The following is a 24,539-nucleotide window of genomic DNA, read 5'->3' on the forward strand; positions in this document are numbered from 1 at the left end:
GAGGAAGATAGATTTCAAATTCATAGGATATAACCAAGATAATTCCTTTTACAAGAAGAATCCCATCCTCTGTGGTCTCTACTTGACCACAGCCACAGAGTTTCATCCCAGATGTGAGGTGGCTGCTCTCACAGCGCACCCCGTGTCCCTGTGCTGGCACTCAGGTAAGATGGGAGCAGAAAACAGCATCCTTCCCCTGCCACCAGCCCATCTGCCTCCACCTGAACTGTCCCCTGAAGCCACCCTGCCCCATCCCACACCCTGGCACACCCAAACAGAGCAGCGCTGGCAGGAGCTGCACGGCCCCAGAGCTGCAGGGCAGCTCAGGCAGGCCAGGCTGGCACAGCCCTTTCCCTGGAGAGGCTGCAGGCTGGGAAAAGCACTCACTTCCTGGCACTCAGCTTGATAGTGAAGGGGCAGCCACGGGGGTCCACCTCGAAGGCGGTGGGCTTGCTGCTGGCCGCGGGCCGGCAGCCGTACTTGCAGTGGATGAACAGCTCCCCAATCTGCTCGGCCACAGCGATGTTGTTCACCACCACCGTCAGCTTGGCGTTGTCCACGGGACACTTCTCTGCCAGGGAGGGAAGGATGACACAGTCAGTAAGGGCTGAGACAGGGCACGAGCGTTTCCAAGAGCCCCCTGTGTGGAAATTGTATTTTTCTGCCTTCCCTGGTCAAGTTGGCCAACTCCCAGGTGAGTGGCCATGGAAGGAGCCAGGAATATTCACCTGAGGTCTGCAAGGCATTATCTTTGGGTTGTCTTGGGGCTTGGAAAAGTCAAAGTTTATGTTAATCCATAATGATTTGAGGGAGCTGCCAGTGAAAGAAGCCCACACTGATTCAGACTACCATGTGCTGGCTGAAGGGTGAGTGTCATCACCAGATGCCCCATCCATAACCTGCTCCTTCACCCAGGCCTGGGCTCAGCTCCTGCTACCAACAACCCCTGAATCCCAGAATCCTTTAGCTTGGAAAAGAGCTCCAAGATCATCGAGCCCAAGCCTTGGACCGATCACCACCTTTTCAACTGAGCACTGCCACATCCAGTTGCTTACTGAACACTCCAGGGATGGGGATTGCAATTGCAAAGCCTTTTGCTACAGATCTGTGGGTTGGGGTTGATATGGCAGAGCACGGTGAGGGGATTAACATGCAAAGCAGAGGGACCTCTTGCATATGAAGCACAAAAATCTTAAGACAAAAAGAGCTGCTGCTTTGCAGGACTCCCCAGGGAGCCTCCTCAGGGCCTGCTGTTCTGGTAATGCCAATGGCTTGGCTTTGTGCTGAACAACACCTTGCCAAGAGGGACACAGGCTCATGCCAAAAAAAGGCTTTTTTTGCGGCCAGAGTCCAGCCCAAGCAGGAGCTGGTTAGCCCAGAGCAGCAGCCAGGGGCCTCGGCTCTCCCAGGGTTCTGCAAGAGCTGGGTGAGCTAAAGCAGCTCAGTGGGACTCAGTCAGGGTCCAGAACCCTGGCACTGAGGGGATGGGGGAGGAGGGGTTGATGCCAAACGTTGCTCCTGGTTCTTTATCCAGGCAGCCACAGAAAGCTTTCAGTTTGAAATCAGTGGGTCAACTCTGGGCGAGACATGTATTATCCTGGGATTATCCATTGCATATTCCCGGATCTGAGAACATCCTGTGCCCAGGAGCAGGGCCCAGCACTCTCTGCAGTGCCCATTCTCCAGAGTGTACCATCAGCCCCCAGCCCCACCCCTCACTGCTGCAGTGGCACATCTGACTGACAGCTTGTTTTAAGCCCTTTGGACACTTTTCTGCAGGTTTCTCTTTACGTGAAAGCAAATAAACCAGAAAATAACAATGTTTTGGCTGCACCACACAAGAACAGTTCTGTACTCACCAGATGTTAAGGCACATCTCCTGCAAAATGTGTGCTGTGGAGACAGAGAGGAACAGCAGCGTCAGCGTAAAACGAGAGCGGGCAAATTATTCCCTGTGGCAAATGTTGGGAAAGGTGGGAGATACCAAAGCCTGTGGCTCAGGGGCCCCAGCAGCTGTTCTGCCTGTTTTAGCTCAGCATCACAGGGCAAACCCCAGCTGCTTGCTCAGGCAGCTCAGAGTGCAGCACAGGTCCTGCTCCCGAGAGTACTGAACACACAGTTTGGAGCTTTGATGTTCTCCCCGTTCAGGATCAGGCCAGAATTGTGGTGCAAGCCAAAGCCCAGGGGCATGTTCTGCCACACTCTGATATTCATGGGATCACAGAATCCTGGAATGGTGTGGGTTGGAAGGGATCTTAGAGATCATCAAGTTCCAATTCCCTGCCATGGGCAGGGACACCTTCCACTAGACCAGGGCTCAGAGCTCCATCCAGCCTGGTCTCGAACACATCCAGGTCCTTCCTACCCTCCATGTCTGCAGAGGGTTTCTCTACTTCGTCCTCCACTTTAGCCCATGTCATCCCTCCATTCCCCCGAGAAGCCCCCAAGGGAAGGGAAAAGGGGAAGCCTGGCCTCTCCCTGTCCTTGCCCAGTCAGCCCATCACATTCATCTCTCTGGAGCCCTTCTAAGGCAGCAGAAGCTGCCCTCTCCTGCTGTCAGGCAGATGGAACAGCTGGTTTGTAAGCCCATTAAATGCTCTGTAAATTTGAGCACTTTAAATAGGTCCCCTCTCAGTGTTCTGACAGTTTAACTTGACAAAGTAGCAAACACAATCTAACACACTAATGAATATAAAGGCTGCAGCATTTCACTGGTCCTGATCCTGTCCTGTGGATTCCCTGGAGCCTCCTCAGCCACATTCCCCTGCCACAGAGCCAGCTCTTGGCAGGGCTGTGAGTCCCTCTCTGGAGCTGTTATCTGCTGCCCTGCTCCCATGGCCTTTTCCTGCCCGGCACAGCTGCACCGAGCTCCCTCCAGAGCTGCCAGACCAGGACTGCAGATGAAGCCAGGCTGCTTCCTGCAGTGGGGTTTTTTCCACATTAACCAGTAAATCTCACTGTCTCTGTGCAGAGCTGCTTACTGGAATAGTGCAGCCAAACTGCACCAGCTTCCAGCACTTTTGGGGAATAGTACTGCAATAAACAATCCTAAGCTCTGCTCCTGTTGCTACAGCCCCATCTTGGTGATCAGAAGCACGTCAGAAGCATTAGAGCCATCTCAAAGCCATCTTTCTTCACAAGCAGCACAGAAGCAGGAATAATATACAGCTTCTATTAAATCCCAGTAAAATGGAATGCAGAAGAATATTCATAATACCCCATGCCTTTCATTTGAAGATCTCAAATCCCTTTGCAAGCATTAACTAAATGAAGCTTCAAGCCATTCTTGTTTTATGAGCAACATTTCCTTCACAACTGAAGCACAGCCATTCCTGGGGCGCCCAGGAGCTCCTGCAGAGCCCTTCACGAGGAGTTTTTGACCTCATGGAAGCCACAGCAAGGAGACTGAAGATGGCCAGGACAGGGTGGCTGACAGTACAGCTCTCCTGGGAAAAACCACCCCATTTTAAGCAAGCCCTAGTTTTGCTTGACAGTCACCAGAGAGAGACAGAGGGGACAGTCCAGGCTTGTCTCTGGCTCACACAGGATATTTGGGAGAGCCCTGCCTTACCCCACAGGTTGTGATGACTGGATCCTTAAACACACTGCAGCACAGCTGGCAGCACAGCTTCACGGATGGCTGCTCTGCAAACACCAGGGGCTCCTGCAGGGCACACAAAGGGACAGAGACAGCGGGGATTAGTCCAAACCAAGAGCCTGCAGCTCTGCAGAAGGAATAACACAACCCCTCAGTGGTGAGCCTTGGGGAGCCTGGGGCACACTGAGGATTTCATTATCTCAACATAAAATTCTGTCTGGATCTGCTAAGTTCCAGTAGGGGAAGAATGAACTTGGGAATGGTTGGAGACCCTCAGCTCATCACAAACTGGGGGCCACCAGCATCTGGCAGGATCAGGACCTGACAGCAAACTGCACAGACCAACTTGTTTGACAATGATTCAAGTCACCAGAACTGCATGAGCTGCACTGGCTGGGACTTTGTCCTTGGTTGGACTGAACATAGAGTTGTCAAAACAGTACAAAGCCTGAGCTTAAAAGCAATTTTAAAGCAGCGTGCACTCATGTTTTTGAAACATTCTGAAAGAAGGGCTCCTTCAATCCTTAGGAAGCAGAAACAACATTGTTTCTGCTGCAGTGGGCCCATCTCTCCATTCTGTTTACCAACTAGGACTGCCAGTACAGGGCTCCAAGCACATCCTCCCAGAGCACCACGGCTCTCCAGGGCTCCAAGCATGTCCTCCTGGAGCATCACAGCTCTCCATGCTCACATTTCAGAGCATTTCCAATCAACCTCTGCAGTTCGCTCTGTCTTTTCATCCTGTGCTGCTCTCAGAAATGCAAACACAGCCCCCTGGGTTCCTAAATATGAAACACTCTTATCCCAGATCAGTGGCAGAATGCCGCCTGACCTTTTATTCATCCAGTTTGGGGTTGGTTACTGGGTCACAAGCTAATCTCAGTTTAAAAGTATCCTCCCCCAACACATAGACAATTCCTTGCACCCTCCTGGGGCTTAAAATCAAGTCAGTGGGGTGCCGCACAGCCCTGAATCCAAGGCTCCAAATCCAAGGGGAATTGTATTTCTCCTGCTGCCTGGGGCCAGACCACCAGCCTGAGCCTTGCAACCCACCCTGCTCTGCTGCAGGGCCAGGGAATCACACAGGACTTTGCAAAGACTTACAGTTTTTCTGGGAAGCAGAAAAGCCTCACCATTGTCCTCGCTTTCCAGGCAGGGAAATGGTACATAAGGAAGCAAAGTCAGTGGTGGAAACAAAGTTAAAAGCAGAAGTCTGAGCCAGGCACCGCACAAAATCTGTCCGTGAGAGCTCTGTGTACTCAAGACAGTCCACTAAGTTACTCTTTTGACACTGAGCTTCCTAATCCTGCTCCTTCAGACAATCCCAAATACCTACTGGCTCCTCCTCTTCCTCATGGAGTGAGAACGTGGAGCGCAAGGACATGTTGGACTCGGAGTGCAAGGAGCGGACGGAGATAGCGGAGTCGGAGCGGCGCGGGGTGCTGATCGGAGGCTGCGGACACAGAGCAGCTCTGGTCAGTGCAAATAATTCCCAAACTCCAGGCAGAGCCTTCAAGTTCATTTTTCCCCCTCCACAACACTCAGCTGCTCCATTCCCAGCTGCATTGAGTGGCCCTGCTGCTGTGTGCCCTTCCCTGCACCGTGCCCAGAGACGGGAATCACTCGGGTTTAACTCCCTTAGCCAGGCTGCCATCGAAATTCCAAGCACATCACCTTCTCCAAGGTGCATTCCCTGCACACTTACCGTGCACGGCTGCAAAGCAACGGTCTGGAAGAATTAATCCTTCATGGAAAGCTCCGTAAATCTCCCCCAGAGACTGCTCCAGCTCCTGCAATGTCTCTAATCTCTGCAGCAGCACTTGTTGTTGCACTCACTATCTAACTTCTGCCAAATTTCTTTGCGTAAGTGTGGAGACTTCCTTCTATTGAATTCTCTGTGAGCCTGGCTCTACCGCTTCCTGCTCGGGAGGGGAGAGCGGAGTGGACACCGCATGCACCAATCCAGAGAAATCCCTCTGGCTACGGTGGCCTTGGGATTGGCTTTGAGGGAATGCTGCTGCTGGAATATTAAGCAGCAGCACATCTCCGAGGGTGGAATATCAACCATCAGCACATAGCCAAGGTGCTATTTGGTGTCAAAGCGCGACCGGAGACTGCAGACCATGGGGTGACTGGATTTGGGGATTCAGTGCAACTGGGAGCGCAGCCACTGCAGGGTTACTCTGGAAGAGATGCTGCTGGTGGACTGGGAAAGGTGCAGAGAGGAGGAATAAAGGTCTTCAATGAGCAGAATGGATGCTTTGACAAAGAAATGGGAAAATGAAGCCAGAAGCTTCAGACACCTCAGACAAGGGATGATGGATGGGCATCTGCATGTGTCACTCCACTCCAAGGCTTGGCTGTAGCCTATGTCAGTCTCCACCTCTGAGGAGTGTTGGCTGGAAAGAGCTCTGAAGATCCCTGGCTGCCCACTGGAAAAGGGACTGGCCCTGGCACTGGCCCAGGCCAGGCCTGGCACTGCCCAGCGGGAACAGGGAAAGCCGCACGAATCAGACTCTGCTGAGTTCCTGTCCTGCACCTTGTGAGCAAAACGCTTTTCCTCGTGCTCCACCTGAGCCTTGTGAGCTGCATTCTGTGTGCCTGCCCTGGGTAAAAGTGGGTGACATCAGACCCAAGGACAAAGGCAATGCAGGAGGTCAGTGGGGCCGGCAGGAAATTCAGCAATGAAAGCTGCAAGATGAGGTTCAGAGGCTGCTGCCTTCCCCGGAGACAAAGCACGCTGCAGTCCGAGTGCAGCCTGGCTGGGCTGCAGAAGAGGAGCAGACCAGGATCCTGCTGGTTCCTCACACTGCTCTAGTGCTTCATTTTTATGATCCTGGGCTCTGAGGAACTCAGAAATGCTGCATCTGCTTCCAAGCCAAAGCATAAATGTCTTTCTCTTAAAGACAGCATATTTATTGACTAAATAGGTAAACCTTAAGGAGGAATGGTTATAATGAGGTAAATCAATTTTATGTGTATCCATTAATTTTATTATTTTCCTCCACTAGTAGCAGAAATTACTAAAATAACAAGAATGACTGTGCATAGTTCCCACTCTGGGGGCGAGAGGGGGGTGAGGGCAGCAAAGGCAGGCTCTGCAGTGAGGCAGGTTTGTAACCAGCAACATCCAGTGAGGATCACCAAAGGAGAGGGGGAACTGCAGCATTCCAGCATTTCCAGGAGGCAGGGGTGCAAGACACAGAAGGTTTGTGTAAGACTGTGGGCTCAGCTCCCTGTGTCCTGGTTCGGGTAATGCTGGAGTTAACTGCACAAGGGAGAAGGGCATGTGCTGAGAAGGATCCCTCACTCCCCCTGGGCTGTGGGGACAACACAGATGGCAGAGGGTGTGCTGGCAGTTCCAGACCCTCTGGGTATCTGCAGCCTGGGTTTTGCTAAGCAAACAAGGATAAAACTCAAGAGACCGTATTTTTGCACTAAACATCAGGCACACCTTCAAACAGCCCAAGGATGGAGCACTCGAACATCTGATGGAAGATGGAGAGTTTTTGCTGGTAATTCAATCCAGCTCCTGGCTCAGAGGTGAAGTTCCCTGTAAACAACAGACTTTGGGCAACCAGGCAGCCTCCATCCACAGTATCCAACTGTTCCAATACTCAGCTGCAATCTTTAGCTGCAGTTCCCATCACCTCAGCTACAGGAGCAGCCTCCGGGTGAAGGCCCCAGCTCCATGTAGGCACAGCAAGGTGGGAACCTGTGGCAGTGTGTCCAGTAATCCCTGCCTTGCACACAGAACACACTGCTCTGCTTTTGTCTCATTAACAGCAGCTTTAAAAGGAAAGAAAAAGGAGTGGTGGAGGTCACAGGAGGGCTCTGACTTGTCTCCAACTGTCTCTCTGATGGCTGAGAAGCCCTTGGCAGCTTCTGGAGGAGGGAAAATTCAGTGATGAGGAAGGGAAATCCCAGATTATTTCTTGACAAAGCAAATGAAGCTTCCTAAGAGGGTTAGTGAGTCTGTCTGGAGCAGCAGGCAGAGCAGGACCGGGGCGGTTCTGGTTTGTCAGCACCTCACACTGCTTCCTGAACCACTCATTAATCCTCTCACTACTTTTGCTAAAGAATATTTAACACTCCAGGGAAAGTGGGCTGAGACTGTCCAAGAGGATGGAAACTGGCTCCCAGCAGAGATCTCCCCCATTCCTGGCTGCACACCCCAGCTCATGCCAGTGGGGTTTTCAAAGGAGTCAGGGAGTTTCTTCATCAGACCTGGCTAAATGAAATATCCACAGCATCCCTGTGGAAAAATCCTCTGGAAAAATCCTCCCCTCTGCCCTGTGAGAACTGCCCAGCTTGTGAAAAGGGCACTGTGAGCCCAGCACTCAGCCCACAGGTCCATGCTGACAGCCAGGGGTGGCCTGAACACTGGCCCAGCTCGTGGGGTTAGTGGTGGGCTGGAGAGCTGCATTTGGCAAGGACACCGGGAAATTTTCAAAGGACTTGTTAGAAAAAAGACCAACAACAAACAAAACCCCCACAGGCTCACATAAAACACAGCAAGATGTCTGAGCAACAGAAGGAACTTTATAGGATGCTGACAATAAAATTCTTTGCAATCTGGTGTCAAATTTATTTTAAGAAGTGCTGCAGCTCCATACTGTTGCTGACCCCAGTCTCTGCCAGTGCCTAATTCCAGCAGCAGTGATCCATTTATGCCTGGCTTGGAAATTGGGTCTTGTAACCTAAGTCTACCAGTACTTAATTTGAAGTCTGCTACTAACTTGGTTAGATCTCAACAGAGCTTGTGGTTCTGAGATGTGGTTGGAGCACCACGGACAGGAGAAGGTCCAGCCTCAGAGCTGTCCATCCTTTCACTGAGGTTTGCTTTGCTATTGCTGGTCTCGATTTAATTGATTGAGTGAATTTAATTTCTCTCCAAGCAGCTAACCCTGGAGCCTGTTGAATCACTAAATTCGCCAAAATGAACTCACTCAGGAGTGAGTGAGAAAACTGGATACAAAATTGCAACTGCTTTTCCACCAGGATATTGGGAGACACAGGAACGGTTTGTGTGAGAAGCCCAGCACAGCCTGCAGCGTCCAACATCCCACTCTGCAGGTTCCAAACCCGCTCCCTGTGGTCAGAGGCCCCATCTGGAGGTGGGAATAGGAATGGATTCTACGGCCATAACTGCAGAGCCAGCTGGGATCCATCCAACACGGAGAGTGCCTGGCCCCAGTCATGGCCCAGACATCCCTGGCAGGGGCTGTTTCCTCCTGAGCTCCCTGCTCTCCCAGGAGCCAGGTACACCCTCACAAGGAGGCTGTGGGATCTGTAGTTCCCAGGCTTTGGACCCACATTAACAATTTCAAGCAGTGTGAAAAGCAGCACCAGCAGCTCCAGCCTAAAGTCCCAGGTCAGAATGAGCTGCTTCCCCCTGGCACCAACCACGGGAGCAGCCAGGAATGCTGAGGCTGGTCCTGCCTCTGGGCACATGTAACACAGAGAATGATGAGGGAGGCAGAGGAGTTCAGAGGAGCTCCAGACACCTCTCATTTCACTTCTACCCAGCTAAGCCAGTCAGGAGGGTCCTGGCAACACCTACCATGCCATCATCCTCATCCCGTGGGGAGTAGGTGAGGGTGCTGGAGGAGGACGGGGTCCGACGGTGCTGCTTGAAAGTATTGGTCCCGTCAGCTTTAAGTGGAGTTAAAGAAGAAAAACAAGCATTTAGGCTCATCAGAAACATTTCTGAGCTATGGGCCAGCCTCTGTAGCTGTAAGTGATCCTTAGAAAAAGAAAAGACCGGGGATTCTCCACCGCCAGTTCATGACTGGACATATCAGCACAGGTAGAACAACCCTGATCTCTGAGAGCTTGCCCAGAGAAGAGCTCAGATAATATTCTGTCAGGTCCACAGGTTAAAAATAGTATTAAAAGGAAACTTTATACTCCCACATATCTCAGTCACCAATAAAAATTGCCTGGATCCAGGGAGGTCTGGATATCCTTGAGGCACAGGGGAGGCATGCTAAACTAAATATGAGGTATTTGTATAGAGATCGTGTTACTGACTCGTATAAAAGTCTGAATGTAAATATTCGGGAGTCCAAAACCATCCAGAGTCCAGGACAAATGTAATCCAAACATTTTTCTCAGGCAGATGTTAATTTCCTTATCTAAATCAGTGTCAAGTCTTTTTGTCTCTATTAAAGGACAGATATTTGTTTTCCAAAATGAAATCAGGCCTCTTCCTATATTCATCTCACGTACCAGGGCTCAGGCTCCCCTCACCTGCTGAGCTTTGAGGAACAAGGCACAGGAATTCTAAATGAGCAGGGACATTTGCATCCCCTCCTATCTGAGCTAAAAATGGTCACGGGGTTTTACCAAAGCTCCAGAGTGACTCACAGTCAGGCACAGAGTGAAGATGGAAATTTTCAGCATTGGTGATGATTGTCACAGGGATCAATAAGATTTGGTGCTGAGCTCAGTATCAAACCCTGTTGTACTGAAAACTACTCTGTTTTCAGCAGGGGCTTCCCAGTGGTACTGCTCAGTCTGCCTGAGGGGAGAAAATTCCTCTGCCTGCGGGGAGAAAATTCCTGTGCCTGCTCATTTCCATCATGTCAGGACACTTGGGCTGCATAACACCAAAACCAGCCCCTCAGCACCCAGTTAATGACCATAGGGATTCTCCCAAGAGCTTTATGATCTGTAAAACAACAATCACCACCCTGGGATCACACACAGTGCTCTGGGGAGATATCATACACATGAAACACTCACGCTTTGTGATGGTGGTCACAGCAGAGAAGGCTGGTCCAAAAGTTGTTTCCATTCTTGTCTGAAATATTGAAAAAATGAATGTCAGGGCATTTAAAGCCTTCAGACTTTTCCTGAGCTGGTGAAATACTGCATACACATCCCCAACTTTTATCTGTGAATAGTGAGATTTTAAGTGGCAAGAAAATACCATATTTCAAAAGAAAGGATGAGAACACAGGAAGCAGCCCTGTCCCCTCTCTGTGTCACCAGCAGTGGCCTTACCCCGTTAGCGTTTTCAGAAGTAGTGATGTTTGTTGCGCCACTGGAGAAACGATTGTAGCGAGCGTTCTTGTTTGAGCTCATAATCTAGGCCAGCATCTGTTAGTCATGGGAAGCTTGCTCTGTGGAAGAAGAAGGACATGAAGAGAGTGAGGTTTGTTGTGTGTATTTTCCTGGGCTCACTCTCCTGCAGCATGAAGTCCGAGTGTTTACCCAAACTCACATAAACCTGGACTTTCAGAAGCAAGAGGCGAGGACAAAATCAGATTCCTTCAATTTGTCCCTGGATGAATGTTCAGCATTTTTTAAATATATGATTATCTTTTAACAAGAGCCTCATTTCTCTCCCTCCACTGTTTCATTAGGCTCAAGTTTGCAAAGTCAAGAATTCCACAACAATAATCTGCAGAAACATGTGGAGTTTGCTTTCTTTAACCTCTGCTGAAACCTGATGCTGCTTCAGGGCACAATTATGCTGCTGTCCCAGCAAATCTGACAAGATGCTCTCAGTCTTTTTCAGAGCCAGGATACCCTCAGGAAGGAGCTGCAGCTCCTCTGCCATCACACAGAGATGCTCCTGGCTCAGGCAGGCAGGAGTTTCCCTCAGAGACAACGCTCAGCCAGGCACCAGGGAGGTGAAGTGTCTCAGGTGTTTCTAGCAGTTGGTTTTCTCTTTTCTGGGAGTGACAAGTCCTAAATCTCCAAGCTCTTTATAAAGCTCTGTGATTTCTCCACTTCACAGGAACAGAAACTTAGGCTCAGAGAGAGACAGGATCACACCACACAGCTGTGACCTGGGATTCGTCCAGGGATTCCCACCTCCCTGGAGAGCCCTGGGACACAGGGCTGGGCACATCCTGCACACGCATTTTAAACACTGCAAAGGTGACACTCGAGCTGTCCTCGGCCAAGGTTCTGCTTAGGGCCTGACACAGCATTTCCTGGTGCTCCCTGCAGCTCTGGATCCAACAGCTGTCAGGCAGCCAGGAACAGCAGCAGCAGAATCCTGAGCAGGGAATTGCTGCACAGGTCTAAACTTTCAGAAACAACTATGCTCAAAAATCATAAAAAACCAAAATTCCAAAGAAAAACCAAACAAACAGAAACCCTGAAACCAAACCCAAAACCATCTGAAAACCAGGGATCTGGATAATGTTTTCCACACACGTGACAGCACTGTCCTGGCTGCTTGCAAATGCCAGATCCCTGAGGAAATGCTGAGCACAGAGTCTGGAGTTGTCTCAAAAGCAGCAGGAATGAGGCAGAGTTGAGCTGCTGCATCAGGGAGACCTGCGGAGTTTAAAGCTGGGCTCCAGCAAGCCAGAAGTTTGGCTTGGGCCATCAGATCCTTTTATTCCTGTCCATGTTCCTGAGGGCACAGAGAGCAAAGGGAACCAGGAGGGTGGGAGGTGGAAGAGGGCAGACAAAGGGTTTGGGCCACTGGCCATGACCCCATGAGATCTGATCACTCAGCCTCTCTCCCTCTGGCAGCCTTGGATGAGCCACTGGAGCTCTCAGCTTCCTCCCGGCAAAAATTTCCCCCTTCTGCACAAGCCTGAAGATTCCCCTCTTCAACTACAAAGCCTGAAGATGAGAGGTCTCCAGCTAGGGTCTCCAGATGATGCAGTGCTCATAAATTAAGCAAAGCAAGTACTTCTATGAGTGATGGCACAAACTGCTGCGTTTCCTGGGATTTCCCATCTCAAGGTTGCATTATCTCATGTCCAATAACATGTGTATCCCCAAAAATTCCCCTCTCTGCAGGTTCCCTACATCTAGCAGTACAGCTCGGCTCACCACTCTCCTCTGGAAAAGGGATTCAGCACTCTCCTCCCATTATTGGGTGGAAGCAGAGAAATATTCCACTTTCCTGGAATATGAATCCACGATCCTTTTTTCAGAGAACCTCAGCAACACCTACCCACACACCCTTTATCCTGCATTGCTCAAAGGCAGGAGCGGGGATATGCTCCCACTTCATCAGCCATGTCAGTTAAGGTTAAGGGAACCATGCATATCAAATATTCCTCTTGTGGTTTAGGGCAAACAGTCATTCCCAGATGGAAAGAGAGGAAGCCCATCCTGATGGAGGATCGTGGGCTGTCTGGAGACTCAAGCAGAGCTTCGTTCCCTCTTATTTTCAGGGTATGTATCACCTTCAGATGTAACAGATGGAGACTCAAGCAATGGGATACACTCAGAGACAGGGAAAACAAAAATGGGGATAACTGACAGCGTGAGGATTTCTGTGATATCATTAAATGTTGGATCAGACGTGCCACAAGCAGTGACTGCAGCCACTCAAGCCACTGCAATGACCCTTCCATCCCTGCCTGGGAACCTCCAATAAATCCAAAGTGAGAGAAGGGATGTGGAACACAGGGATTTTCCACTCCCTGTTTATAAGCATGACCTGTGCCTGCAGCTTGGCTGAGCACGGTACCTGCAGCAGCAGCAGGGAGCCTGCTCATGTCTGCTCCGAGCAGAGACCAGAGGAATGTGAGCAATGGAAAACATGTTGAGCAGAATATCAGCCAGGCTGCACAACACCAGCTGCCACAGCAATATCTGATTTCAGCCCAAACCTCTGCACCCACCATAGGCAGGAGCATTTCAGCAGAGCAGACGCCTCTCCAGAGCATTGTCTGACAAGCTCCTCACACCTTCCTTTCCATCTGAGAACCTTTTCCAACTGATATCAAAGAATTTAAAAGGAGGCAGAAAAGAGCTGATGTTGTTAACACTAATACCAGCCTCCTACAGCACTCTACAGCCAGATGTCTGCACCTTTGCTTGGCATTTGAACCCTGCCAACTACACTGTCCTGTGCTCCCAGGCTGGGAGGATGAGTGTCCCTCTTGGGTGGCTGGTGTTGAGAGCCCAGCCTGTGACCCAGATTCTCCTTGCCTGGACTTAATTATTTTTTATTTTTTAACATGCAACATCAGTGTTTTTTGCAGTAAACAAAGAGGGGGAAAAAATCTCCCCTGGAAAAAGGAAATTGTGGGGACCCAATATTCAGTAAATCTCACAGCTGATCATAACTAGATGTGAGGAGAGGCAGGGACAGGTTTCAGCATTTGCACATCACAGGGATCAACTCAAGGCTTTTGAGACTCAGTGAGAAGAAAAGCCTTAAAATCCTACTGTAGTATTCCAGGCAAGGAAAAACCCAACCACCAGTAGCTGCAGAGGCAGCTGCAGGGCGAAGCAGCGCTCTTTCTTCCCACTGCTGAGAGGAGATCCAACAGGATCAGCCACAGATCACCCCCTGACTGTACCTCAAAGTTGGGAGGAGAAGCAGGACCAGTGGCCTGGCTAATTCCAGAGTCCTGGGGTCTGGTGGGACTGCCACAGAACCTCAAGGGTCTGCCCTCCCTCCCGTCAGCCCCAGAGCACACACAGACCCTTGGCTATTCCCAATAGTCCGCTGAAGTTCCTGACAACCAACCTCAAAGCCCAGACTTTGAGGGGGGACACGGCAGAAGGAGAAGGAATGGAGTACCCCATTCCTCACCAGCATCCCGATCAGGAGCTGGTTCCCAGTGCAGGAGCCACACCTTGGCACTGCTGGGGGTTGTGCTCCAGCTGCGCTCTGGGAGAGCCACGGGCACGGCCCTGGATCCTGCAGGGAGATGTGACACGGCAAGGAGTGGCTGGCAGCCACAGCGTCCCACACGGCACAGAGTCACCTTTCCAAGACACCAGCAACAGTCTCCCCCTCACACAACCACCAGTCCTTGGGGCTCAGAGACTTGTCCTACACCTGCTGGGTCTTCCTTTCCCCCCCTCTCTGCCCACTGAAGCTCTCTCCAAGGGTATTCACCCTCAAGGAAACTGCTGGGCTGGCAAATTGCCCCACAGCAGGAGTGCTTGCCAGTGGGAAAGATAGGCATGGGTTATCCTGCCCTGGCTGGAACAATCTCTGGCTGACGTGAACTTCCTTATCTCACAGCTTGGGTATTTATGGCATAAGACACAAGCTTCTGTGCCTCTTACGACACTGCATGCAGAACAGGAAGGGTTACACATCCTTGAGGGTATTGGCACATCCCCAAGGAAACACTCCGGTGAAAGCTCCAACAACTCCATGGGACAAGGGCAAAGCATGCAGGTGCCAAGGGCACAGGGTGTTTGTGGGCTAATTAACTATTCTGTGACCATCAGCACCTCAGGCCCACCTCATCAGGCTGAGGAGGACCATCAGCATCCGGTCTGACCTGTACAGCACAGGCTGTAAGAATGCAGAGCTACAGCAGATCCCTGAGATAGACACCTCTCATGGCACACTGGATGGGAAGCAGACAGTGGAGCCCAGTGGTCACTCCTCAGCTCAGGGAACACTAGGCCAGGATTCCCAAGCACCACTGCTGAGTCAGTTTGTTCCAGTTCCCAGGGGAATATGGTGAATAAAAGCCAGCAGTGAAATCACCACATCTGCAGGTGACACTCGGCTCTTCCGAGCTGTCAATACCACTTTGGTGGTGAAGAACTTACGAAAAACCCCACAAAACGAAGGAGACAAAGAGGCTGTAGATGAGCTAAAATCTAAAAGACCTGACCCAGCAGGACATTTCTTACACTCTTTAGATGTCAGTCAGTGTAGGAAGGACAAAAAACACGAACAGAAATTCAGCCTTACTGACAGGATGTGGCACCTCCACCTGATGAATCTGTGGAAGAGTCTTTTAACTGTTTATAAGTTTTTCTTACAAGTCACACCAGCTTTTCTGAGTGTCTTACACTGAGACCATAATTGTACTGAGCCGTCATCAATAAAAATAAAAGGGATATTTTTAATTGCTGCTACTTTTACCAGCACTTCCACTGACTGCAGGGCCGTGAGAGCACATTCAACAGCTGTTTGAACACTGCCATGCCTTCGAACAAATGGAGCTCAGAAAGGAAAAACATTTCATATGGTGCTTTTCCTAAAGGATAATGAAGCCTTGGGATAGAAGAATATTTGCAATACCTCACATTAAAACCTGAAGCTGTAACTTTCAAATGCTCCCATAGCTGGATCAAAAGTGATTGCTCTGGTGAAATGAAGCACCTCAATTTTCCCAGAAAAATAAAATTAAATTAGAAGTTAGAAGAGAGGCCAATATTCAGTGCTGTTCCATGACACAAAAGCTACATTTGAAGCTTTATTTCCATTTCAGGTAACCTGGAAGGATCCACCTACAACACCGCTTTTGTTGGACAGTCCATGGCTCAACAGTTCTGACCCTGCAACCAAAATTGTCCTGTGTGGGCTCAGCACCTCCTCAGTACTGCTGGGCAGGAACAGGCACATTCACAGCTCTGTCACACAAGGACCTTAATCAAAAGGTGCTTTAAAAGTTGGCCCTGCCACTGCAGAGCTGCATGCTGGGCCTTTCACAGCTTGTGCTCTTCCACATCCTCCCTCAAAGAACAGGCCCCTTCCGAGACCATCTCATTGTTAAACTGTGGATTTGGTGAAGGAAAAAGAATAAAACCCCATCCAAGCCCTGAAACCAACAACATCCTCCCTGTCCAAGGCAAAAATCTCAGTCCTGCTGCAGTTCCCCAGGAGGGAATGGCCAACTCTGTGCAAAGCAGATCTTGATGAAAGATCTTCAGAAGCTGAGAAGAGTCACCCACACCACTCACACCACAACTGGTGCTCACTAGCACTCCTCAGACTTGTCTGACAGAGAACAAGTGGCTGCCAAGACCCCACAGGGTCCTGTGGGCTGGCTCAGCTCTGCTGTTGGTCTCCCTGCTGCAAATCTGGTAGATAGAGGGGCTTGCAACTCAATTGAAAACTCTTGAAGACATGGCAGGTCAGCAGCAAAGCCTGGGGGATGGAGAAATCTGGCCTCTGTTCTCCCAAGGAAGCCAGAGGAATGTTTGTCTCTCCTAGATTCTGCTCTCCTGAAGTCCTGCTAGACCCAAAGCAATCAAAGCTCCTCTCTCCTTTATTCCTCAATTCCTGTGCCATGGCTGAGGCCTTTTCCAACTGCTTTGCCTTATGGTTGGCTGCACTGTATCTTCTGGAAAGCTGTAACCACCTCATCACACTATGGGATTCTTCCAGATTAAAGTCATAAGAAACCTGAGCCCATAACCATGACTCAAAAAGCACAAAGTATCACTTCCACCCCCTGTTCCCCCCAACATCCTCCAAAGCTTTGACACTTTATCACACACACTCTTCTCTGCCCTCTGGATGCAACTCAAGCACTTCAAAGATCCAGCTGAAATGCATCATCTCCTTCAGGGAAAAAAAAAAACAAAAAAACCCCAGCAAATTCCAGTCACCTGCTCTTTTTTTTTGTACAGTTTCCTTGGACTTTGCCATGGAGAACAAGCAGGAGACACCAACACTCATGGATCAAACTGATCCTAGGAGAAACAGGCACCTTGATTCCAAAAGAAATCAGTGGATGTGGACACTTCCACCATGGCAAATCTACTGACAGCTTTCAGACAGAAGCACCACTTAGTGTCCCACAACCCTCAAACACCACAGATTAAACTCTCTCCCCCAGGGTGACTCAGAATTCCAGGGGAGGCAGCGGGACACCGCCTCTCCTCACAATCTTGGCTTCTGTGCTCACAACTCTGCCTAAGGAATATCGAGGATTTCCCACTTCTGAAACACCAGGAACAACCTCAGAACACACTTGCTGGGTTGCTGCGATCAAGCATTCCATGTCCTTGCAAAAAGGTCACTGAAGGATCATAAAATCAGCGTGACAGAGCTCCAGCTGTTGGACACGCCACAGGTACCCACTTCCAAACTGGTGCTGGATTCCAGGTACCTCCTGCTCTCCACTGAGAGATGAAAACAGTTCCTCCCTCACTGCTGAATCGGAGCAGCTTCCCCAGGAATGCTGCCGACAGCCTGACACCCGGCACCCGGAGCAAACACTTTTCCTTGGAGGAAACTCACCCTTGGCCATCCTGAAGCGGCAGAGCCCGGCAAGATGCCACCACCATACCCAATTCCTAGTTGTGGACAGGTTTTTCCTCAGCCAAAGTGCCTCTTCCGCTACGTGTGTGCGTGTATGGATCGCTCCCCAGTGATGTAAACACAAAGGCATGCGGAGCAGTGGGCGATATGTAAATCCAGCTGGAAAATCCCACAGCTCAGCCAATCTCCACGCTGCCTCCCAGCTTTGCCCTGGCTGCTCTGGGTTCAGTTTAGTGCAGGAAAAACAACCCTCTCTTAGCACACATGGGTTTATTCCCGATTGGAGAAAGCTCCAGAGACAGAAAAGTCCTTCACTTGCTTTAAGGGGAGTTTGAGTTTCTCACCCTCTTTATAGTTCCCAAACTGTTCAGAATTCTGAATAACAAACAGCGACATGGTCTTTGCCTGGAGAGACAATCCAGGGAAATCCAGTTAAATAATAGCCACAAAAAGGCAGAGCTGGGGAGCAGGACTCACTTGAAATATAGACACTGGTGGTGGGGGACTTCTACTGCCAGGACACCCTCTCCCACAGCTGAGGTTCTCCCGGGAGCAGGCACTGCCCCACTCCAGCCCCCAGGACACCTCGTTAAAAGCAAGAAGGTGACTCCAAAGCTCCAAGCTCAGGCTGTGCTAAAGGCAGAGCAGGAGCAGCCTGAATGGGTAAATTGGGGTGCTGCTGCCTTAGGCTCCTGGGGGACTTGCTGAGCTCAAAGAAGGGTGACACGTACCCCTGTGAGCAAGCAGCTGCTTCCTTCCTTGTTCCAGCTGCCACTACAGCCCCTGATGCAACCCACGGGCACAGGGACATGCTGGTGTGTGCCTCACCATGCCCATGACAAAGGAGCACAGGCAGGGAAGGGACAGAAAAGGGAATAAAAACCCAGAGGGAAGAAGTCCACAAGACTGAACATGGCCATGTAGTCCAAGTACTGGAATCCAGGAAGGATTTTCTCTCCAATGCCCTCCTCCTGGCACACCTGGGCTTGGCTGAGATTCCACATGAGAAAGGTACAGTCATGCTCCAGGAAATCCCACACTCAGGGCCAGCAGGGCTTGGAAGGTCCCTGGGAAGAGGTGAATGCTCAGCCCTCGAGGTGACCGATGGCTGAACCCCACTGAGGCTGCAAAGTGCTCAGCACTGCCCAGGAGCACCCCAGGGTGCAGGGCAGATCTGGCACCAGCACACAGTGCTCTGCAACATCCCAGAGCCTGCAGGGCTCCCTGTGCCTCCAGCAGCACCTTGGGATTGTGGAAGCTGGGAAGGGAAGGGCTGACTTCAGCCAGGGGACACAAACTTCCATGTGATGTTCACCCGTGGCTTTAGGCCATCAGAGGCTGCACTGCCACAGGAACGGGCTGGTGAGGGCCCACTCGGGGATCCCCTGGATCAGGGAACTAAACCACCTGAAAACTGTGGATTGGGGCTTTTTTTTTTCTTCCTTGAGTCCAATCAATATGAAAATCCCTGTTTGAATGTTAGCAGTGAAAGCACCAGCATCCCCTGACTGGAAACACCACTTTGGCTCAGGTTTCCCACTTCCACGGGGTAAAACATTCCCTCCCTCAGGGCAGTGTCACCTGCACACAAACCAAACCCCAGCACGGGAGCTTTCTGCGTGGATTCACCCTGTCCCTTCCCTGCTCGAGACAGGGGACCCCAGGACCTGGAAGGAATCCAGCAGACTGCAGACACTACCTGCTCCTGCAGCTTCCTGCATGATTTTAAGGAGTTTCCCTTGCCAGGGGAGGTGCAGGTTAGACATCAGGAGGAATTTCTTCATGGAAGAGGTTGTCAGGCCTTGGAAGGGGATGCCCAGGGAGGTTTGGAGTCCTCGTCCCTGGAGATGTCCAAAGAATGCCTGGACGTGGCACTCAGTGCTCTGGGCTGGGATTGGGCATAGGGTGAACTCAGTGGCCCTGGAGGTCTTTTCCAACCTAAACAATTCTGGGATTCTGTGATCTCACACTACTTTCACTCATCAAGGACTTTCTGGAACCATCCTTCACCCCCAAACCTTCTCCTGCAAGCCCCAAAATCCTCATTGTGGCTGGAAGCTGAAACCACTGACAGACAAACACTGGAGACCAAAATGCAGCAGCTGTTTAAGAGGAACCCGACTGCTCATTACAGGCTGAAAACGCATCGCTGGGGGGAAAATGCGCAGGGAGGCAAAATTAAGAGTGCTGGGATTGAAACAAAGGCAAAGCAACGTTGCCAAAGTGGAAAAAACAACTGCTAGGTCACAGTTCCTAGCACAGCTACGCCCTGGCAGGGACAACAGCCTGGACCTGGCGCGTTACTGACACGCCAAACCCAGCTCTTATAGCACTCACCAGCCCCCGACAGCACAGAGTCTTTGCCTTGGACCCCAAGAGAGCCCAAAAGGAAGCTGAACCCAAGGGAAATCCTCCCTGCTGCCCTTCCCAGCACACCAGCTCAGGGATCCGACAGGAGCAAAGCATTTAACAGCGTCTGTTACCGGGACAGCGGCTGCAGCGGGAGGGGACAGAGCCCAAGAGCTCGTTTGAAATGAGTAGAGGACGGCACAATTCACAATCCACCGCCTGATCCAGACCTGCAAATGTTCTGGGACAGCTACGGAGACCTACCCCCAGATACCCCACATTTTGTATATTGTGAAACCAAAGTCCAGGGAAATGAGGGTACTGGGAGGGCAAGAGAGAAAGAGCAGCAACACGTGCTGCGGTCGGACAAGGAGTGGAGCAGAAAACGACAAAACTAAGCAGAAAAACCCAAAAGCTAAGCAGAGCCTGCGGTGAGACCCAGCGAACACGCCGGGAGGGCAGCGGGGGCGGTGAGCGAGACCCGGGCGGGATTCGCGGGGGACGAACAACGCAGATGATGCTCGAGCTCCTCTCAGCGCCCCAACAGACCCGCTGGCACCCCCAGACACAGCGGGCCGTGGGCACGGGGCAGCCCCCGGAGCCTCCGCCGGCACCTCCCCGGCCCGCGGCCCAGCGCCCCCGGCCCGGCCCGGCCTGGCCCGTCCCCTCACGGAGCCGCCCGGCGCGGCCCGCCCGGCTCCCCCCGGCCCTCCCGTACCTCCCAGCGGCGGCGGCGGCCGCAGCGCCGGTGCCCGGTCCCGGCACATCGCGCCCGGGCCTGCTCCCCGCTGCCGCCCGGCCCGGAAGAGCCGCCCCCGGCGCTCCTCGGGAGTTGTAGTCCCGTGCGCCGCTTCCCGCCCGTGCCGCCGGCCCGCTCGGACTACAACTCCCGACACCCCCCGGAGAGATGCACTCCATGCTACAACCACTGTTGCTACTGGTTCGGCCCGGCCTCCTACAGTGGCCAATCAGACGGCGGCAGCCGCCGCCTCGGGCCACGCTGCGCTGCGCGTCGCCATTGGCACGGAGGAGAGTGGCGGCCAATCAGCGCTGGGGGAGGCGGGGCGGTGGTCACGCCAACCGCTGGCGATTGGCTGTGTCCTCAGCAGCCCGACCAATAGCGGCGTCGCAGAGGCCATAAAGCCGGTAACGTGGGCCGCACGCGGTCTTTCCAGCCAGAGGTGCGGGACGGGCAGGGTGAGTGGGAGGGGTGCCGGTAACGGGGATATTACCGAGGGCGGGCCGGTGATGATCCACATTTAGCTTTCTGACACCTCGTCTGAGGGCGGCGGGCGGCCGCAGCCCCTGCTGAGCAGCCACGGCTGAGGTCCGCTGTACCCGCGGCCCTGCTGGGCCGGCGGTCGGACTCCTCCCCCTCACGCGCTGCCTTCTCCCCTCAGGGCTCGGCGGGAATCGGCCGCGACGTGGGACCCGGCGGTGGTGGCGTCCCGGAGCCTCCGTGCCCGGTTCGCGGCAGTCCCCGGCGTGCTGGGCCGGAAAAGCGCGGTGTCGGCTGTTCTGGTGTTTGTGGTAAGCGAGGCTGAGACCCGCGGGGAAACGTCGCTGCTCTACGAGGCGGCTCTTAAAGCACAAAGAAGCAGCTGCAGAACGGGCTGGAGGAAAGAATTCACCGACTTTTACTCACCCTCATGGGTTAGTTCAAGGTGAATATCCTGGCAAGGTGGGTGGGTGCAGTAGTGTAAGTGAAGGGATTTACACTCTTTAGTGCTGCGGCGTGTAGATGGAGAATTTAAACATTTTTTTCTGTTTAGCTCCGTGGAAGATAACAAGTAACTCCTATAATGTTTTCCCAGTCTCAAGTCCAGACTTATTCTTAAATGCTTTACTGCTGTATTTCTGCTTATATAAGGCCAATGTTGTAGTTCACAGGTGAATAAAGTTTTATAAAGTCTGGGTTTTGCTTCTATTTTTCAGTTTCCATGGGTGACATGTAACACCACAGACTGACTGGAAATTTTGTATGGGTACCCAGTGGAACTGGAGTGCATCGAAATGTGCTGCACTTTGCTCAGCCCCCCTCCCTTCACTGGAATCTGGGAGTCAATTAGGCTGGAAAAAGCCTTCAGCACCCAAGTCCAACAGTTGTGTCACATCCACACGGCTGTTCCATCTCTTCGGAGATGGGGACTCCAACACTGCCCTGGGCAGCTGTGCCAGGGCTGGACAACACTTTTTGGGGAGAAATTCTCCTAATATCCCCTTTTAACTGGGTCATACCCTGGTTCTGCCATGCGGATCCAGATGGGTTCAAGGCTTAACTGAACTGTTTGACAGTGCTGTGTGTTTAGACAGTCAAAACACCACTGTAGCCATGGAGATTATTAAAAAATTTTATTAACAGGAATGAACCAAAAGCTGTAAACAAGAGCCAGCAGAAATGGGATGTGGCAGGTGAGACCGAGTCCTCGCACATGGACTGGGTGCACTGAGCAATTAACTCGAATAATTAACGCTGCACTGAGCAATTCCGCGTGGTGGCAGCAAAGGCCCATGGAAAAATCCCAAATGGCCGTGAGGAGGAGCTTTGGGGCCGGGCCAGTGTGCAGGCACTGGGAAACCAGTCCCACACTGGGAACTGCTGACTGGGAGAGAGGGGCTGAGCCTGCTCAAAGTTCAGGTCTAAACCACAAACATGGCTGTGAGGTGTCTGCTGTAGCAGAGTCTGTTCCCCACAGACAGGCTGGAAGTGCTCCAAAGGGAAACATTTCTATCTTCCTCATTTAGAGGAGTTTTTATTGGGTTTGGACCCACACTGAGCAAGAAGTGACCAGTTGTCAGCTTTGTAACACAGACAAAATGCCAGTCTGAGGGAGAGGGAAGGCAGCAACCTGGCATCAGGAATCCTAACCCATTAGGAATCCTAAATTTTGCCTTTAGGGAGATTCCTTGACATCTCGGGATGGGGCTGCTGCTGCTCTAAGGCCAGGATGAGGAAGGGGTGTCGTGGAGCTGCCCAGCTGGTCCTGCCCCACACAAAATCAAATTACTGGGATGAGGGGGCCTTGACAGGCCCCCATCATGGCTCACCTGGCTGTTCCTGCGGGTTTGCCACGAATGTAAACATTCCTGCAGGAATGGGTTTTCCACAAGTGAATTTAAAATTTAGATCAGACAATTTTAAGACTCGCCTCTCCCTAAAATACTATTTAGGGAAAAAAAACAGGTTCATTTTAAGAGCCTTTTTCCCCCTGTGAAGCTGTGTTGCTGTAGCTCCCTGAGGAGTGAAGCTCGGAGCATGTGGGAGATGCAGAAGGCTCCTTGTGCCTGTCAGGAAGGCAGTGCTGGAGCCAAAATCCCAGGCAAAATGAGGGGCAGGGGCATCTGAGTCAGCAGCTGGGGGTGCTGGCTGGAGGGCCAAGGATGGGTTATTCTATTCCATTTGAAGAGGCCACCGAGGCTCGGTGCAGCAGGCACCTGCTGATGTGTGCATGGAGTTTTCAAAGGGAAAAATTGCCAAAGGCCAAACACTTCATCCAGATTTAAAATTGTACTTAGAAGTGCAGCTTGACAAAAAACCAGCCAAAAGCCTGACACAGACCAAAGGGGTGAGGAGGCCCTTGAAGAGAGCTGGCAGGAGTCTGCAGCCTGTAAAATCACTGCCTGCAGCTTCCCCCCAGCTCTCTGCGGTGAAAAGAAAGAGCTGCCCAAGAAAACTTTGAAGATATCAAAGCGTTGTTGCAGTCTGAAAACACCATCACACTTACAGGAAGGTATTTAGAATAAGCTGCAATACATTAGGTTTCTTCTCAAAGTACTAGAAATGGCGGAAGGAGGAGAACCAGAGCCTTTCCCGAAGGGATGAACATTCAGAAATCTCTCCACAGCCAGGTGTGCAGGAGCTCACTTGGACAGGCAGCCAAGCTCTGTCTTTGCAGGGAACAGGACAATCCCTCATGGTGGAAGTGTGTCCCACCTCACAGGGATGGACAGACAGGAGAAAGCAACTACAAAAGTGGCTGCCTTAAAACACCCTTCCTGCACGCCTCAGGCCAGGGCTCTCAGCTGAAGTCCAGGTACACAGGGAAAGAAAAGGGAATTCAGGACTTTTCCTATCCAGAAAAAAATCAGGACTTTTTTCCTCCTGAGTGGGGAGAAGGTGTTGGTTCCCCTGTGCCACACCCTGGCTCTCACAAAGGTTACAGCAGCCTCACAGAGCAGGCACAGAAGGAGCCCCCAGCCCCTTCCCAAACACCCACCTCCCACCTGTGAGCCAGGCGGGAATGCCGGTGAGGGGAGCTGGAGCTGATGGATGCGACAGGGCTGCAGAATCCGAGAGCTTTTCCTGCTGCTCCTTTGCCCTGGTCTCAGCTGGCCTTGGGGGCAGACACAGACACGACAGACAGACATGCACACACTGCCCACAGGCCTGAGTCTCTGTACAAACACCTGTTAGGACCTGCAGCAGCCCGAGCCTCGCACTTCCTTCTTCACGTAGTCGTGGAGCTTGAATTTGGGCTCGTTGGGCAGCTTCATGGACCTGTGCTTCAGCTCCCTGGGAAAGGAGAAAGATGTTACTCTTAGGCTGCTGCTTCTGGCAGGGAGAGGATTTTGTCTGGAAGAAGCCAGAGGGGAAGTTTGGACAAGGGCATGGAGTGACAGGACAAGGGGAATGGCTTCCCGCTG

The 24,539-nt window shown here is 51.8% G+C and overlaps 2 protein-coding genes across 8 annotated transcripts in view; both read right to left on the bottom strand.

Annotated features, from left to right (window-relative positions):
- TRAF7 (TNF receptor associated factor 7) overlaps positions 1 to 20,741 on the bottom strand; it is a 29,554-nt gene extending 8,813 nt beyond the window's left edge. Inside the window, exons 1-8 of one of the 3 annotated variants that reach the window (XM_069029755.1) lie at positions 20,614 to 20,741; positions 10,607 to 10,725; positions 10,346 to 10,403; positions 9,162 to 9,253; positions 4,935 to 5,051; positions 3,572 to 3,664; positions 1,860 to 1,893; positions 388 to 571 (exon numbers count right to left, since the gene is read on the bottom strand). In XM_069029755.1, the coding sequence (XP_068885856.1) occupies positions 388 to 571; positions 1,860 to 1,893; positions 3,572 to 3,664; positions 4,935 to 5,051; positions 9,162 to 9,253; positions 10,346 to 10,403; positions 10,607 to 10,687 (659 nt within the window). In that variant the 5' untranslated portion in view covers positions 10,688 to 10,725; positions 20,614 to 20,741. Of the gene's footprint in view, positions 1 to 387; positions 572 to 1,859; positions 1,894 to 3,571; positions 3,665 to 4,934; positions 5,052 to 5,303; positions 5,420 to 9,161; positions 9,254 to 10,345; positions 10,404 to 10,606; positions 10,726 to 17,525; positions 17,633 to 20,613 lie in introns of those variants that run through there. The other 2 variants (XM_069029756.1, XM_069029757.1) reach the window with 2 other exon arrangements.
- Positions 20,742 to 22,232: 1,491 nt separating this feature from the next.
- The window catches only part of RAB26 (RAB26, member RAS oncogene family), a 31,579-nt gene continuing 29,272 nt past the window's right edge, over positions 22,233 to 24,539 (bottom strand). For all 5 annotated transcript variants that reach the window (XM_069029748.1, XM_069029747.1, XM_069029746.1 and 2 more), the window contains one exon: positions 22,233 to 24,408. In XM_069029748.1, the coding sequence (XP_068885849.1) occupies positions 24,306 to 24,408 (103 nt within the window). In that variant the 3' untranslated portion in view covers positions 22,233 to 24,305. The remainder of the gene's footprint in view (positions 24,409 to 24,539) is intronic.

Source organism: Aphelocoma coerulescens, chromosome 14 (genome assembly GCF_041296385.1).
Source record: "Aphelocoma coerulescens isolate FSJ_1873_10779 chromosome 14, UR_Acoe_1.0, whole genome shotgun sequence".
NCBI lineage: Eukaryota > Metazoa > Chordata > Aves > Passeriformes > Corvidae > Aphelocoma > Aphelocoma coerulescens.